The sequence below is a fragment of the Octopus sinensis genome, linkage group LG4 (assembly GCF_006345805.1).
Source record: "Octopus sinensis linkage group LG4, ASM634580v1, whole genome shotgun sequence".
Lineage (NCBI taxonomy): Eukaryota > Metazoa > Mollusca > Cephalopoda > Octopoda > Octopodidae > Octopus > Octopus sinensis.
The window spans coordinates 119,853,428-119,870,927 of NC_043000.1; the positions used below are offsets into that span (position 1 = coordinate 119,853,428).

The window sequence follows — 17,500 nt, forward strand, 5'->3', positions numbered from 1 at the left end:
AATGACCATGGTGGGATTGCACCTAGAAAGTTCCCCTCTGTAGCATAAGTCCGGGCAAGGTTGTTTATGGAAGACCAGCAGTCACCCATGCATGCAAGCCTCCCCTCTTCATGCCACCGATGGCATCCGAAGGAAAGGCAAAGGCCGTTACAGCTTGATACTGGTGACAGTGCAACTCGTTTCTGCCACAGAATCAACTGGAGCAATGTGAAATTAATTGTCTTGCTCAAGAACATGACACACAACCTGGTTTGGGAATTGAACTCACTACCACATGATTGCAAGCCTCACACTCTAACCACTTAGCCATGCGTGTGTATGTGTGTGTGTGTGAAGACATGTAGCCTAGTGGCTAGAGTGTTGCATTCACGATTGCTAGATCATGGGTTCAATTCCTAGACCAAGCTAGGTGTTGTGTTCTTGAGCAAAATTGGTAGCCCTGCAACAGAATAGCCCTCTAATCAGTGCTGAATCTTGGCCTGCTTGCCTAGCCAAGCTGGGTGGCATTATTTGAAAGTTAAAACAACGTGAATCACATTGTGGCTAGTGTTGTATAACAACACACCATAGTCTGGTTGATACCATAATATACATTTATATGATGATATATATATTTTCATCATGTTGAACTGTCAATCCTTACATATTTTTTTCTCTTCGATTTTTTTCATTCTCTCTCTCTCTCTTTTTCCTCTTAATTCTTTCCATCAAAGAGCATAGGCTCGAAACATCAAAGACTTCTCCATTCTTCCTGACTGTTAAACTAATACACCCACTTGTTGTTCCTTCACCTGTCTTCGTCTTCTGTTTTCTGTAAATTTAAACTATATATATATTCACCATGATAGATCGTTAGCCTCTGAACCTTTTTATACTTTCTCTTCCTGTTCATTTTTGTGTTCCTTTCTGTCGAAGAGCATAGGCTTGAAATGTAAGAGACTTTCTCACTTCCCGAGCGTTACCTGTTTCCAGACACGTTCTTGTAGAACATTGGAGGTGAATGTTACTGTTTGCCTGACAAAGACAATTGTTTTACTAGTACCATGCATTGTAAAGACAAGGAGGTACAAACATATATTCAAACATGTATTCACTGGGACCGAACCTGGAACCATGAGACTGTTAAGTAAACTTCTTACCACACAACCACACCTGTGCCTCACAGTCACACCTCTGCCTCTTATATATAATTTACATCAGTAGATAAATTCTGCATCTTGTTTGTGTTTATAATATTTTATAATATTATGTCTGCAACCTTTGATCTATGCCTTGCCTAAGTCACATGCTGTTTACTATAAATACTGTTTACAACATTACTTGCAGTTATGTTGAAATGTAAAGTAAATTAAAACAATCCCAAATGTTGAGAATACAGTCTAGCAAAGTCCAGGGACCACAGGTAACAAAGTAATATGTTTCTAAGATCTATGCCTGAGAGCAAGAGAACAACTGGTGTTTGTAAATTGTCATTCCTCATTGGTTGATAATATCATAAACAACATCCAATAGCTGTTGAGACTATGGCTGGCCAATAGAGAATTGTGTACGGATGTTTCACATGCAATTATGTTAATTTTGTTTTTGCACAAAACATCATCAACACATTCTATATTCACATATATCAGCTCAACTTATATATTAAAGCAATTTGCATCTGTGTATCTGCTGAGTGTATGCTGTGGATTTTAAACCTAGAATTTGGAAGATAAACCACATGGAGTTTTTTTTGCATCAATTTTGTGAGTAAAAATAACTGTAGCTTCAACTGTTTGTAGTAAAAATGTATCTTTTATCTTTTACTTGATTCAGTCATCGGACTGTGGCCATGCTGAGGAAAACACCTTGAAGGGTGTTAGCCTCCTTCTTCTTTATATTTGATCTTTCACTTGTTTCAGTCTTTGGACTGTGGCCATGCTGGAGCACCACCTTGAAAGGTGTTAACCTCCTTCTTCTTTATCTTTGATCTTTTACTTGTTTCAGTCTTTGGACTGTGGCCATGCTGGAGCACCACCTTGAAAGGTGTTAACCTCCTTCTTCTTTATCTTTGATCTTTTACTTGTTTCAGTCTTTGGACTGTGGCCATGCTGGGGCACTGCTTTGAAGGGTTTAATCAAATGAATTCATCTTAATTCTAATTTTTTTAGTCTGGCACTTCTTGTATTGGTCTTTTTTTTTTGCCAAACTGCTGTATTACAAGGATGTAAACAAACAAACTCTCATTGTCAACTAATGAGTAGGTGGGCAGGACAAACAAGCACACATGCACGTACTCTCTCTCACACACACACACGTATTAAAATTGTATATTTGTGTAAGGGAGATAAGTGTGTATGTGCACAAGGCATGGGTTCTTAAAAAGCTAGATTCTCAACCATGTGGTCTTGGGGCCACCCCTACTGCATGTCACCTTAAGCAAGTCTTCTATTATAGTCCTGGGCTGACCAAAGCCTTATAAGTGAATTTGGTCAGCAGAAACTGAAAGAACCCCATTGTATGTATGTATTGTGCAGGTGCACAATGGAACACCTGTCAAATGTGAAAATGATTGGAGACCAAATTGAAAATATTAGGCTTAGCTTCCCTTACTGGTTTATACCCAGAACAGTATGGTATCAATTCCAATAGACCATTTTAGGTATAGATCAGGGTTTTGATAGCAAGTTTCCCTTCTCTTTTATAGGGATGGTGGCTCGGGAGCACCCATGATGGTCTGCGAAGACCTTTGCTCAAGTCCCAAGAAAAAACCCTCTCAGCATATACATATATATACGTGTCTAAATACATGTTTGTGTGTCAGTATGTATTTACATGAGCATGCATGTATATGGTTACATGTTTATCTATATGCTGGTATGTTAAAACAGTAACTATTTGTAATATTTTCTATTTTTTACATAGAATGGTAAATTTTCCAGACATTTTTCTATGCTAATGTTAATACCTCTTTTTTATTCCTATTTAAAGCTAAGATCAAAACAAGAAGTTAGAAGGTAAAAATGAATTTACAAAAAACTTAACATAAACCTACACAAAATAGGATGGATAGAACAAAAAAAAAAAAATTCAAAGAAGTCCAGTATACAAATAAATACCACTAATTTGAATTACTAGCTATTTGTGTACAAACTATTTTTGTTTTCTTAATTTCTAAAAACTAATTTGTTAATTTTATTTTCCAAAGAAAGAAAGAAAGAAAGAGAGAGAGAGAGAGAAAAGAAGAAATATATTTATCTAATTCTGTGAAAAATATGTTCAACTGTTTTGAAACAACTAACAAATAATAATGATGATAAAGATGATGATGATAATAATAATAATAATGATATTAATAATGATTATAGTTATTATTGTAGCAAGATAAAAAAATAAAATAAAATAATAAAATATACCCTGGAAATATTCCTTTTATTCCTTAAATTTCTTTTATCAAGCTTCTGATTCTTGGAACTTTTTAATTTAATGAAAAAAGATACATTATCAAAAAGAAAAAAAAAAGATGACAAACATGTTTATTCACTGCCCACAATAAGGTAATGAACTGAGTCAGTTTGTTGACATTTTGTCATTGAAGAATGGTAAAATTCCATGTTGAATTATATATGGCACTCTGTCGGTTCATCTGGTCTATAGAACAGCTTGCTTGTATAATTAATGTGCAAGTGGCTGAGCACTCCACAGACACGCATACCCTCAGAGAGATTCAGCATGATACAGGATGTGACAAGGCTGGGTCTTTGAACTACGGGTACTACTCATTTTTGCCAGCTGAGTGGACTGGAGCAATGCAAAATAAAGTGTCTTGCTCAAGGACACAGTGTGCCGCTAGTAATAACCACTAAGCCGTGCGCCTTTGTTGATATCATCATCATCATTTAACATCCGCTTTCCATGCTGGCGTGGGTTGGACAGTTTGACTGGGGACTGGCAAGCCAGGAGGCCACACCAGGCTCCGATCTGATTTGGCAGTGTTTCAACAGCTGGATGCCCTTCCTAATGCCAACCACTCCGAGAGTGTAGTGGATGCTTTTTATGTGCCACCAGTCAGGTGGCACTGTTATTGACCAAGTTTAGATGGCGCTTTTTACATGCTAGTGGCACAGGGGCCAGTCGGGGCTGTGGTGGGGATGATATTGACCACATTCGGATGGTGCTTTTTACATGCCGTCTTAGTGATATGAAAAAAGTATGCATGTGTTGTGTGTGTGTGTGTGAGAGGGAGAGAGAGAAAGAGTAGATTTATATATGGTTTCATGTTCGCTTTCCATGCTGGCATAGGTTGGATGGTTTGACTGAGGACTGGTGAGCCAGAGGTTGCACCAGGCTCAATCTGATCTGGCAAGGTTTCTACAGCTGGATGCCCTTCCTAACACCAACCACTCCGAGAGTGTAGTGGGTGCTTTTTATGTGTCACTGGCATGAGGGCCAGTCAGGTGGTTCTGGCAACGACCATGCTCAAAAGGTGTTTTTACATGCTACCTGCATGGGAGCCAGTCTGGCGGCACTGGCAACGACCATGCTCAAATGTTGTATATATATTTGTTTATGTGTGTCACTGTCTCCGTGTCATGATTCTTGATATTGCATGGTAGTTGTACACAGATGTCTGTGTTATGTAAGTAATGTCTCTTATTCCTAGTCTTCTGTGAAAACAATGTCTAGTCTTGGGGGAAATGTAATATGAGCTTACTTGGAAACAGGTGAAGTTTTGTAATGAGAAGAGCATCTGACTGTAGGAGATCTACCTCAGCAAAATTGCATCTAACTCATGCAAGCATGAAAAAAATGAGTGGGCATTAAAAATCAATGATGAAGATGATGTTGATGATGATGATGATCGCTGCAGTAAAGCAGTACATATTCTGCTCTCATGCTTAACTTTTAACTGTTTTATACTTTTCTCTCATTACAGCGATATTAAAGATAAGAACTTCATGTTGCATTATGAGGTAAGTTGATAATTTGCTCAGTCCCTTTTTAAAATCTTTTCATAGTGATGGTGGGGGCTGTCACAAAGCAGAGCTCCACCATCTAACTCAGTGGTTCTCCACTGGGGTCCAAATGACCCTTGGGAGTTCACAGAAGATTTTCCTTGTTAAAATCTATCTGCAATAAATTGGTTATATTTCTACAATGTACAAAATATTTTAACAATTTTTTTTTAATACAGTTCCTAATAATGTTGAGTTTCTTTTACTTTCTTTTCTTTTGTTTGTTTCAGTCATTTGAATATGGCCATGCTGGAGCACAGCCTTTAGTCGAACAAATCGACCCCAGTACTTATTCTTTGTAAGCCTAGTACTTATTCTATCGGTCTCTTTTGCCGAACCGCTAAGTTACGGGGACGTGAACACACCAACATCAGTTGGTGTGTTCTGCCTCATGAAGGTCACTCCTCATGAAGTGCAGTACCTCATGAAGTGCACTGCCTCATAAAGGTCACTCCCAGCTCTCACTGTGCATGCAACCATGTGCCGCCATCTGTTGGCATGCTACAGAATTAGTCTGGGAACTTTTTGATATCACCTATGTTAAATGTATTATGTTTGTATTTGTCCAATGGTTGACTAAGAATGTCCCAAGAATATACCTTGCATTGAAATATGGAATTATTTTCAATATTTGTAATACTCTTGTAGATCCCATGGTACTCCTCCTTTTTTCGAATGGCACTTCACATTGCTTTAGCAACAACAACATGCTGCATGTCAAAGCAATCCCTAACGGCATTTCTTTTGGCAGCTGCTGGTCATGTGATGTTTACCTCAAATATACAGCTAAGTCAAATTTTTCAATTGCCTCTTGAGAGTGTAAGGACTTTGGTGTTTCCTGGCGAGCAAAAGCATAATCTTCAAAAGACAAGTGATGAAGCAGTCATAAATCCAGAAAAGATCTTCGTGTCATTATAAACATCAAATTTAAGGCAGCGAGCTGGCAGAATCGTTAATGCATTGGATAAAATACTTTGGGGTATTTCATCCATCTTTACATTCTGAGTTCGAATGTTGTTGAGGTTGACTTTACCTTTTGTTATTTGGGGTTGATAAAATAAATACCAGTTAAACACTGGGGTTGATGTAAATAACTTATACTCTTCCTCCGAAATTCTTGGCCTTGTGCCAAAATTTGAAACCATTATTATCATTAAATTTTCTTTAAACGTACCCATGCATTCGTTATGTTGATATGCAGAGTGCTTCTATTCTTGGGGTTTGATCTGCTTAACGTTTTTGAGGTTGCTTGGGGCATCTTCAGGAATGGAACACTTGAGGAATTCATCCCCACCTTGTAAGATGATGTCTTCTTTATCTTTAGAGCATTTAGATGATATATTTATTTTGCTACTGCTTTTTTTTTTTTATAACCAATTCTATCTGAAAGATGGCACACAACACTAGTTTGTTGTCTAGATTGAGTTTAAGCTTCTTTGTGAATATTGTTCTGGAAGCTTTCTGTTGATATTAAGTTTTGGGCTCAAAGTGGCAAGCTGGCAGAACTGTTACCACTCGGGGGGAAAAAATGCTTAGCGGTATTTTGCCTGTTTTTATGTTCTGGGTTCAAACGTCACCAGGGGTCATTTTGCTTTTCATTCTTTCATGGTTGATAAAATAAGTACCAGTTACACACTGGGGTCGATATAATCGATTTAATCTGTTTGTCTATCCTTGTTTGTCCCCTCTGTGTTTAGCCCCTTGTGGGTAGTACTGGGTTCAAATGTCACCAGGGGTCATTTTGCTTTTCATTCTTTCGGGGTTGATAAAATAAGTACCAATTGAACACTGGGTTGATGTAATCACTTCACCCAAATCGCTGGTCTTGTACCAAAAATTGAAACATATATGTTCTGAGTTCAAATACGGCAAGGTCAACTTCGCCATCCATCCTTTTAAAGTTGATAAAATAAACACCAGTTGAACACTGAGATTGATGTAATCGACTTGGTCCCTTCTGCTAAAATTGCAGGCCTTGTGCTGAAATTTGAAATGTATATTTCTGAGTTCATATTCCTCTGAGGTCGATTTTGTTTTTAATCCTTTCAAAGATGAAGTACCAGTTGTACACTGGGTTGATGTAATCCTGCCAAAACTTGAAACCAATTTTAAGTTTGGACTCCTTTTATTGTTATTGGGAAAAAAATTTACTGGTTGTACAAGAATCTCAAAAGTTAATACTAATTCTGATATCATAAATGATTGCAGAATAATAAAAGTCCAGATTGCCTCAGTTTTAAAATCTGATGGAATATAGTCTTTGGCCACTGCTCCTGTATAATGTATATTTTTGTCAATAGGTATTTGTAGCGCTTATTACACGGAGCCAGAGAAATGGAGAGAAAGTCTGTTAGTGTGAATGGTTTTGGTTTGAGAAGCAGCTTTTCATCAATTATGAACATGTCTTTTGGCCAATTTCCATTCCTATATCAGCTGAAAACGTTATTAAAAACCAGCTGTTTCTCAGCATTATGGATATTTACAGTGTAGATATTTAGATTGTCTGTGAAGAAGGTAAGGGTTACATTAGTGTTTTTTGGTCTTAGCTAGGTGCTATGTGTGTGTGTGTGTGTATGCAGATAAGTATGCATACATATAAAGACACATACACATGTATGTGTGTGTTATAGAGATATGTAAATATGTTTGCAGGCATATTTGTATAATTAGATATGTACATGCAGATATGTATGTAAAGATGCATGTGTTCATGTGTAAAGATATATACATGTATGCATGTATATCTATCTATCAATATATGTGTGTATGTATGTATGTATATGTATGAATATATATGTATATATATATATATATATGTATGTATGAATATGTATGTATGTATATATATGTATGAATATGTATGTATGTATATATATGTATGAATATGTATGTATGTATATATATGTATGAATATGTATGTATGTATGTATGTATATATATGTATATAGTGTGTGTATATATGTATATGTATCTGTGTATATATATATATATATACATACACACACATACTATTTTACTATCGAGTGTTCCAAGCAAGCATGAATGGGATACTTGTAATAAATTTATAGATTTCAATTAACATATATGCACACCACACACTGCATGCGCATGCACAACGCATGTGTACACCTGCGTACACATTTACATACACACTTACTTAAATGCACACACACACAAACTTTCTGTACTTTACTGTATGTATTTGGCTTGTATTCAACTTTTAATGTGATACTTCACAGAAATCCTAGCAATGTCACTTTCCTTCTAAATTGAATTTTATAGTCAGCACCACTGCCGCCGTCGCCTCCACCACCATCATCATCATCATCACTTTTATCATTACTACCACCACATTCGTGATTACCATCATCTTTCCCATCTCTGTCACCTATGCCTCCACCACCAATACCACCACCATCACCACCACTATCCTATCATTGTAATTAGTCATCATCATCACCATCACCAATATCTGCAGTTCTATGATAGCATAGTCTAATCAAATCTGTACTAAAACACATTCTCTATTGGACTCGTTCCACTATCTTCAAGTTTATGCTATTTCCCATTAGAAATTCTGATCTTTTCCTAAATCCAAAGGATATATTGGGCCAAAGGGAGGAATTAATCGTAGTCCTACATGTATGACTGTGAACTAATAATGCTTCTGTAGTTCACAGTGGTGAGTTATATCATTTGTGCTGGTGCTATTTAAAAAGCACCTCTACTGGCACCAAATAAGAAGCATCCAGTGGGCTAAAATGGTTGGTGTTAGGAAGGGCATCCAACCATAGAAACTTTATCAAAGTGGGTAACTGAAACCTGATGTAGCACTCTGGCTTGCCAGTTCTTGCCAAGCCATCCAACCCATGCTAGCATGGAAAATGGATCATCATTGTCGTCATTGTTTAATGTCTGCTTTCCATGCTAGCATGGGTTGGACGATTTTGACTAAGGGCTGGTGAACCAGATGGCTGCACCAGGCTCCAATCTCGATCTGGCAGAGTTTCTACAGCTAGATGCCCTTCCTAACGTCAACCACTCCGAGAGTGTAGTGGGTGCTTTTTACGTGTCACCGGCACGGAGGCCAGTCAGGCAGTACTGGCAATGACCTCGCTTGAATCCTTTTACACATGCCACCGGCACAGGTGCCAGTAAGGCAATGCTGGTAATTGATCCTGCTCGAATGGAGCCCTTTTATGTGCCACCGGCACGGAAGCCAATTAGCCGCTCTGGCAACGATCATGCTCGGATGGTACTCTTGGCACCCTACTAGCATGGGCACAAGTGCCAGTAAGGCGACGCTAGTAACAATCACACTCGAATGGTGCCTTTTATGTGCCACTGGCACGGAAGCTGGTCAGTCACTCTGTCAACGATCACATTCGTATGGTGCGCTTTGCACCCCGCTAGCACGGATGCCAGTTATCGAATTTGAATTTGATTGGTGTTAATTGATAATGATGATGACAACGATGATCTGGTATCTATTAGGTTTTAAGTGGATTCACTTGATGACAGTAAATGGCTTGTCATATCCATAACTGTCCCTGTTGATTGGGTACAAATTATTAATCCCTCCAATGCTGGCTTAATATGCCTTTAACTCACTTCACCCATCCTTCCACCCCTATAAAGTCTGGTGTAAACATTCTTATCTAAAGCCTTTCTGGGCTTGTCCCTGCTCTATGTACCCTCTCACCAACTACAATTATAACAGCTAAAATAAATCTGAATTTAGCACCCTTGTGTTTTCACTACAAAACCATTGGCGAAATGCTCTGCCTCATATGGAAACTGCAGGAGCTGCTCAGAGATGTTGCAAGCTCTTCTGAATTCATCACGGTGTCAGACATCTTTCCATATCTTCAGGAGGTTATCATAAGCAGTTCACCCCGTAACCTGTATACTTTGTCGGAGTTGGGTCATGAGGACTGAAATAGTCTTTGTCTGCAGAAGGTTTCTCCCTACTGTTTCTTCTTCTTCTTCTTCTTCTTCTTCTTCTTCTTCTTCTTCTTCTTCTTCTACTCCTCCTCCTCCTCCTCCTCCTCCTCCTTCTCCTCCTCCTCCTCCTCCTCCTCCTCCATCTTCTTCCTCCACTTCCTCTTCTTCTCCTTCTTCTACAACAACAACAGCAGCCTTGAACTGGTTTTTGGTTGCCATGCCTGTCTCCTTGGTGACTTTCTTCACTCGTTTGGGTTCCAGGCGAATCTTCTGCATGAAATAATGCAGCAGTCTAGCTGAAAAGCCCAATGCAATCAACTTCAATAAGGAATAAGGTCACAGTGCCATCCCTTGACAAGGGCCTTGATGACCGTGTCCTGATATTCGGTTTTCTTCAGCTGGTGAGAAATGTCACATGTGTCTACCTAGGGCATTGCATTCTTGATTAGGAAGAACATATTGTTTCTCTCCACCCCACCCCACCTCATTCCGTAAGTATTCCATCCTCAATCTTCTTCCTTTCTCCATTCAGAGCTCTATGTTGTTCAAATGTATTCTTGCAGGTGAACGAAAACCATAAAAAATTATGACACCTGTATTGAATTTGTCTACAGAATCTTGTACACCCTTTAACTTTATTTTCATTGTATTTTTATTGCAGTTTTATTATAGTTTATGTCTCTCCTTACCCTCTCTGGGAAAATGTGTCTTCCCTTTGGGTCCACATACATATTTCAGTCTGAAGCTGGATGCAACATGGAAAATATGTCCCCACCTGTTGCTTTTGTCTTAGGAGCCATGTCACCTTGCCATAAGAATCTAATACTCTTGGATGAGGTTGTTGCTGTTAGCTTTAACCCTTTAGCATTTAAATCAGCTATATCCAGCCAAAGTATTCTGCCTGTTTTATGTTCAAATTGACCAGGTCTGACCTCTCACACCAACCCTACAATATCTTTTTCAAAATTAACAGCTACCTCATCAAAATCTCATAGCTACAAGACAATGTATGATTAGTTCAAAACAAAGTGGATGAAAAAGAATTAATTTTGGTAGAATAATGCAAACACTAAAGGATTAGCCCTTTGCAGGTCTCTTCATTTATTTTATCATGAGGGTCCATGTTCTTTTCCCATAATTCAAATTATTTATGAATTAAGATATAAAATGGCAGGTGTGTTGAGTTGATGAATTTTCATTAGAGAAAGCTTCCTCTAAGAAGTTCGATTATCAGCTACGTTCAAATGCTAAACGTGTAACAGTGTCTTGGTTCAATCTTCATTTAACCTCTTTCCACTTCTATATCAACCTTCCCCAATTAGGTTAATTAAACTATTGTGCAGGTCTTTGAGCAGTTTAATGGGATACTTCTTAGATATTTCCTTCTGTCTTTTTTTTCGTTAACGTTTATTTTAACCACATATTCGAGGATCATGTTTTATTCATAGAACTGTCTCCTGTTTTAATAATCTTTCTATTTCAGAGAATAAAGATTTTGTTGCTACTGGCATTGTTGCGTAATGTGTAGTGGTATGCAGAAACACTAAACTGTTGATGGTCCAAATCAGTGGTTCTTAGCCAGGGTCAATGAAATATTTTTGGGGGTCCACGTAACAAAATAGTAAATTAGGGATCCACAATAGTATTTTAAGGGCCTCTGAAAGTATTTGGCTTTAGATGTATTCTTTTATTCTTTTTTACTTGTTTTAGTCATTTGACTGTGGCCATGCTGGAGCACCGCCTTCATTTGAACAAATCAACCCCAGGATTTATTATTTGTAAGCCTAGTAGTTATTCTATCAGTCTCTTTTTGCTGGACCGCTAAGTTACGGGGGACATAAATACACCAACATCGGTTGTCAAGCGATGGTGGTGGGGACAAACACAGACACAAATAACAAATGCATACACAGATATATATATATATATATATATATATATATATATATATATATTATATATATATATATATACACATATATACATATACATATATATATCTGTGTATGTATCTTTGTGTCAGTGTTTGTCCCCAATCACTGCTTCATAACCTGTGTTGGTGTTCTTGGATCGGTAAAAGTAACCAATAGAATAATTACCAAGCCTTAAAAAAATTGCTGGGGGTCGATTCATTCTACTAAAAATTCTTCAAGGTGTTGCCCCAGCATGGCCACAGTCTAATGACTGAAACAAGTAAAAAAGACAAAAAAAAATACATATTTAACAACATTGTATTTTATGTTTATAAAATAAACTATAAAATGTTAATTAAGTCAGTTTAATTAATCTTCGTTTACATAGGCTCCCTCCTTAGCACAAAGTATTATTTACATTAAATGTGTAAATGAATGTCTATGGAAATTGTAAGGAATGCTGTTTTATGTTTATAAAATACTCTATAAAATGGTAATTAACTCACTTTAATTAATCTTAGTAGTCACTCATATAAAATGATGTTATATTTATAAAAGTCACTTCCACTTTGTATTGGAGGTCAACGATGTTTAATACGTACATATTTGACGATGTTATTTAATTGTTGTTGTTCAGCTCCTGATCTATGATCAAACCAGTGATCAAAGACACTCTAATTGTGACCATTCAGACAGTGTATCTAGGTCTGAATTCTCTGGTGTATTCTTCTTGATTGTAACATCGTAATGTGAAATTTCAATAGATTTGTCTGATATTTCCTGCAAGTCATGTGGTCACATAGAGGACAGCACGTAATTAGCTTGTTGCAATCAATTATTCTAAATAGCCAGAGGTTTTTTTTTCTTTTTGTTCTTTTGTAAGTATCTTCTCTCAATTAAGGAACCATAATGGCACCAACTCACATCGATGCCGACAGAGTTGAAGAGCATAGCGGTAGTAATGCATCTTGCTCGAGCTTTCTGTGAGGAATGATTGAAACCATAATTCACCTTCATCTCAGCTGTGGAATCTCATGTTGGCCTCACAAGCTTTGTATGTGTTTAAACCATCATCATCACCATCACTACCATCATCATCATCATCATCATCACTACCATCATCATCATCATCATCATCCTCATCATCATCATCATCATCACCATCATCATCATCACTACCATCATCATCATCATCATCACTACCATCATCATCACCATAATCATCACTATCATCATCATCATCACTACCATCATCATCATCATCATCATCATCACTACCATCATCATCATCATCATCATCATCATCATCACATCATCATCATCATCATCATCATCATCATCACCACCACCACCACCATCATCATCATCATCGACATCAACATCATTTAATGTTGACTTTTTTCTTTTTTATGTTGGATGGTTTGACAGGAGCTGCTGAGCCAGAGGACTGCACTAAGCTCCACTGTCTGTTTTAGTATGTTTTCTAGGGCCTCATGCCATTCCTAACACAAACCGCTTTACAGAGTGTACTGGGTGTTTTTCTTTTTTTTTTTTTTTTGCATGATGCCAGCAGCAATGAGGTCACCAAATAACTTGCAAGACAAGATCCCCCCCCCCCTCAACTGAAGCAGGAGAGTAGTATTGAGGGAAGACGTTTTGTGCCAGTTGATGAGAGGTCAAAGTATGTGATAGAAGAGACAGGTATGAGTGACTTGCTGTAGGGGAGACACATGGTCACTCAAATTGGAAAAGAGAGCGAAGATGACGATAAAGATGTGTCATATGTATTCTCTTGTTACAGGAAGGTGAATATAAGAGAGGTGATACAGAAGTGATACAATCATCATCATCATCAGTTAGCTTTCATTTTCCATGCTGGCATGGGTTGGATGGTTTGACAATTGTCAAAAGATGGCGAGCTGGCAGAAACGTTAGCACGCCGGGCGAAATGCTTAGCAGTATTTCGTCTGCTGGTACGTTCTTAGTTCAAATTCCGCCGAGGTCGACTTTGCCTTTCATCCTTTCGGGGTCGATTAAATAAGTACCAGTTACGCACTGGAGTCGATATAATTGACTTAATCTGTTTGTCTGTCCTTGTTTGTCCTCTCTGTGTTTAGCCCCGTGTGGGTAGTAAAGAAATAGGTTTGACAACTGTCTGGTGAGTTGGAGAGCTGCACCAAATTCCAGTTGTCTTTTTTGGCATGGCTGGATGCCCTTCCTAATGCTAACCACTAAGTGTACTGGGTGCTTTTTACATGATACCAACACAAGTGCATTCTATGTGGCTTCAGCGCAGGTGCTATGCATGTAACACTGACACGGCTACTTTTTATGTGACACTAGCATGGATGCTTTATATGTGGCACCAGCATGGATGCTTTATATGTGACACTAGCATGGATGCTTTATATGTGGCACCAGCATGTGTGCTTTGTACATAATACTGGTATAGATGCTTTCTTTGAGGCACTGTTACATGTGCTTTTTATGTGGAACTGGCAAGGGTGCTTCTTATGTGGCACCAGTATGGGTGCCCTTCATGTGATACCAGCATGGTTGTTCTTTACATGACACTGGCATGGGTGGATTCTTTTCATGGCACCAGCACCAACAGGGTCACCAAGTAACTTGCAAGACAAAAGCCCCTTCAGCTAAGAGGGGAGCATTAACCAAGGTGATTTGGTTAATACATTCATCAAGATAAAATAAATTGCTTAATTTTAGTGGTGGAGGTTTATTTGATGTTTATGTGCCTCTGTGTGTGTGTGTGTGTGTGTGTGTGTGTAGTAGGGTGAGAAGTGTTGCTGGATAGAATTTGTTCATTATTCCACTTTAGTTTGTTACAACAGCTTTAAAAAGGATGACATCCACTCAAAAGCATGCAGAAATTTTTGAAAATTTTATTTTTGTATAGATCTGGAGGAAGTTGGTTTAATCAGCCATTAACTAGGCCATGTTGACATCATGCTTGTATATTTAGCTCTCATCAGTTGTTGACTAATTAATTAACATAGAGACAAGGAGACTTAAATTAATGCTTGTTATTGAGTTGCTGGCGTTTGCATGTACAACTGAATGTTTGATGTATTTTTATTCACACTTCGTGTGTTTTGTTTTTGTTAGGTTCTTTTTTGTTTTTTTCACATTTTGTGAATGTTTTTTTTGCTTGTTTTTGTTTTGTCTTGCTTATTTTTATTTTCATCGAGGCAATTTCATCAACAGTTCCACTCACTTCATTTAATTCGCAAGGACACATGACTGGTTTTTCACTCTGTAGTCAAACACAAGGTGTGGATCGTAATTTTGTTAGGCCTTTGGTGGATGGTGGCATCTAACAGTCGGAAAAGGAAACTCTACTGCTAACTAAATAGAGATAAAGATCACGCTCACGATACCATCTTCGATAACAGCAACAAAAGTGAGAGAAGGTAGCAGCAGCAGCAGCACGGCCATAGGAATAACAATAATGATGAGGACAATGATAGTGATGATTATTATTGTTGTTGTTGTCATTATTATTATTGTTATTATTATCATTATTATCATTATCATTATTATTATTATTATTATTATTATGCTGATGATGATGATGACAACAGTAATAATAATATGGTAATCATGTTATTGACAAGAACAATAATGGTTTCTTAATCAAACATGATGCCTTTGGCAAAAACCTCAATATAAAGAACTAATATTCATAATAATGATAATAATAATAATAAGCAATAATAATAATGGAATTATATTCTTTATTAACTATAAAGATATGTTTTTGGCAAGATATATAGAATTATTATCATTATAATTATAATGATAATACTTATTATTATTTTCATTATTATCTTATCACATTTTAAAAATATTATTATTATTAATCATTATCATCATCATCATCGTCATCATCTGTTGCTTTAACATTATTATTATTATTATTATTATTATTAATCATTATCATCATCATCATCTGTTGTTTTAACATTATTATTATTATTATTATTATTATTACTTGTCCACAGAGAGTACAACATGTTCAGTTTGATAAAAAAAAAACTGGTGGCCAATGAGATATCAAGGTTACACAGCTAAATATAAAATGCTGACATTATCTTACAGTTTTCCTGAAATTGCATTTTTTTAATTCTCAAATTCCAATTTAGTATGTTGAAATCCCATTATTTCTGCTTACTCTGATATCCACTATTTGCATGTCAGCCATCTTGCTTTTGTCAGCCATCTTAGTTCAGTGATATTTATATTATCCTAAATTTTTCTCTGTGATATATTTTTAAGAAGATAAATAAGACAAAATGAAATGAAAAAAAAAAAAAAGAAACTATTTTTCATGGTTATATTATGTTTATGTTGTATCTGTTTTATCCATTTCTAAACAAATATATTGATTTTCTAATTCTTGTAGAGGGTTTGAAGAGAGGAGAGAGAGAGAAAGTGTTTGTGTGTGTGAAGGAGGGAGAGAGAGGGGGAGAGAAAGGTGATTTGGTATTTTAGGGTATCTTTCTGTAATAAGATAATATTCTTCTTTGACTTTCTTTTTGATAGTTTTTACAGAGAATGTAAACAAACCAACTCTGGTTGTCAAGCAGTGTGTGTGGGGACATGCACAGACAAAAATGATACACATACATCTGCATACACATGCATACACATACTACAAGTTTTTTTCAGTTTCTTATTTTTTTATTTCTTTATTGCCTACAAGGGGCTAAACATAGAGGGGACAAACAAGGACAGACAAAGGGATTAACTTGATTACATCGACCCCAGTGCGTACTTAATTTATCGACCCCAAAAGGGTGAAAGGCAAAGTCAACTTCGGCGGAATTTGAACTCAGAACGTAATGGCAGACAAAATACCGCTAAGCATTTTGCCCGGCATGCTAATGTTTCTTATTTTTTTATTGCCCACAAGGGGCTAAACATAGAGGGGACAAACAAAGGGGTTAAGTTGATAACACCGACCCCAGTGTATAACTGGTACTTAATTTATTGAACCTGCAAGTATGAAAGGCAAAGTCGACTTTGGCGGAATTTGAACTCGGAACATAACAGCAGACGAAATACTGCCAAGCATTTCGCCCGGCATGCTAACATATCTCCCATCTAGCCGCTCTTTTTTCAGTTTCTGTCTACTAAATTCACTCACAAGGCTTTGGTTGACCTGAGGCTATAATAAAAGACACTTACCCAAGATTCCACGCAGTGGGACTGATCCTGGAACCAGGTAATTGGGAAGTAAACTTCTTACCACACAACCATGCCCATGTCTATGTCACCATTTAAGACCAAGTTATTCATATTTCCTTTTTTTAATACAGTAAAGTGTGATTAAAGAGAAATTTGACTGCTACTTCTTGCTAGTTGTGCAACCGCATAGAAGCTCCTCTTTGGCCTGATAGACTAATTCAAACTGTACTGCTTTTTTCTTGGTATGACCCATCCAGTGCCATCTCTGGTTCTGTGACACAAACTTCCTATTTTTAAGTGATTTAAATTAAAACCGTTTATGAAAATTTCATTTGGCAACAATTGAATTCCAAAGTCCATTTTTGCCTTTCATCCTTCCAGAGTTGATAAAATAAACACCAATCAAATAATGGATCAATCTAATTGACTAACGCCCTCTCCCTAGAA

The 17,500-nt window shown here is 37.2% G+C and overlaps 1 protein-coding gene across 1 annotated transcript in view; it reads left to right on the forward strand.

Moving 5' to 3' along the window:
- LOC115210623 (polyribonucleotide nucleotidyltransferase 1, mitochondrial-like) overlaps positions 1-17,500 on the forward strand; it is a 578,459-nt gene that overhangs the window by 243,314 nt on the left and 317,645 nt on the right. Inside the window, exon 15 of the mRNA XM_029779226.2 lies at positions 4,913-4,949. Within this exon, the coding sequence (XP_029635086.2) occupies positions 4,913-4,949 (37 nt within the window). The remainder of the gene's footprint in view (positions 1-4,912; positions 4,950-17,500) is intronic.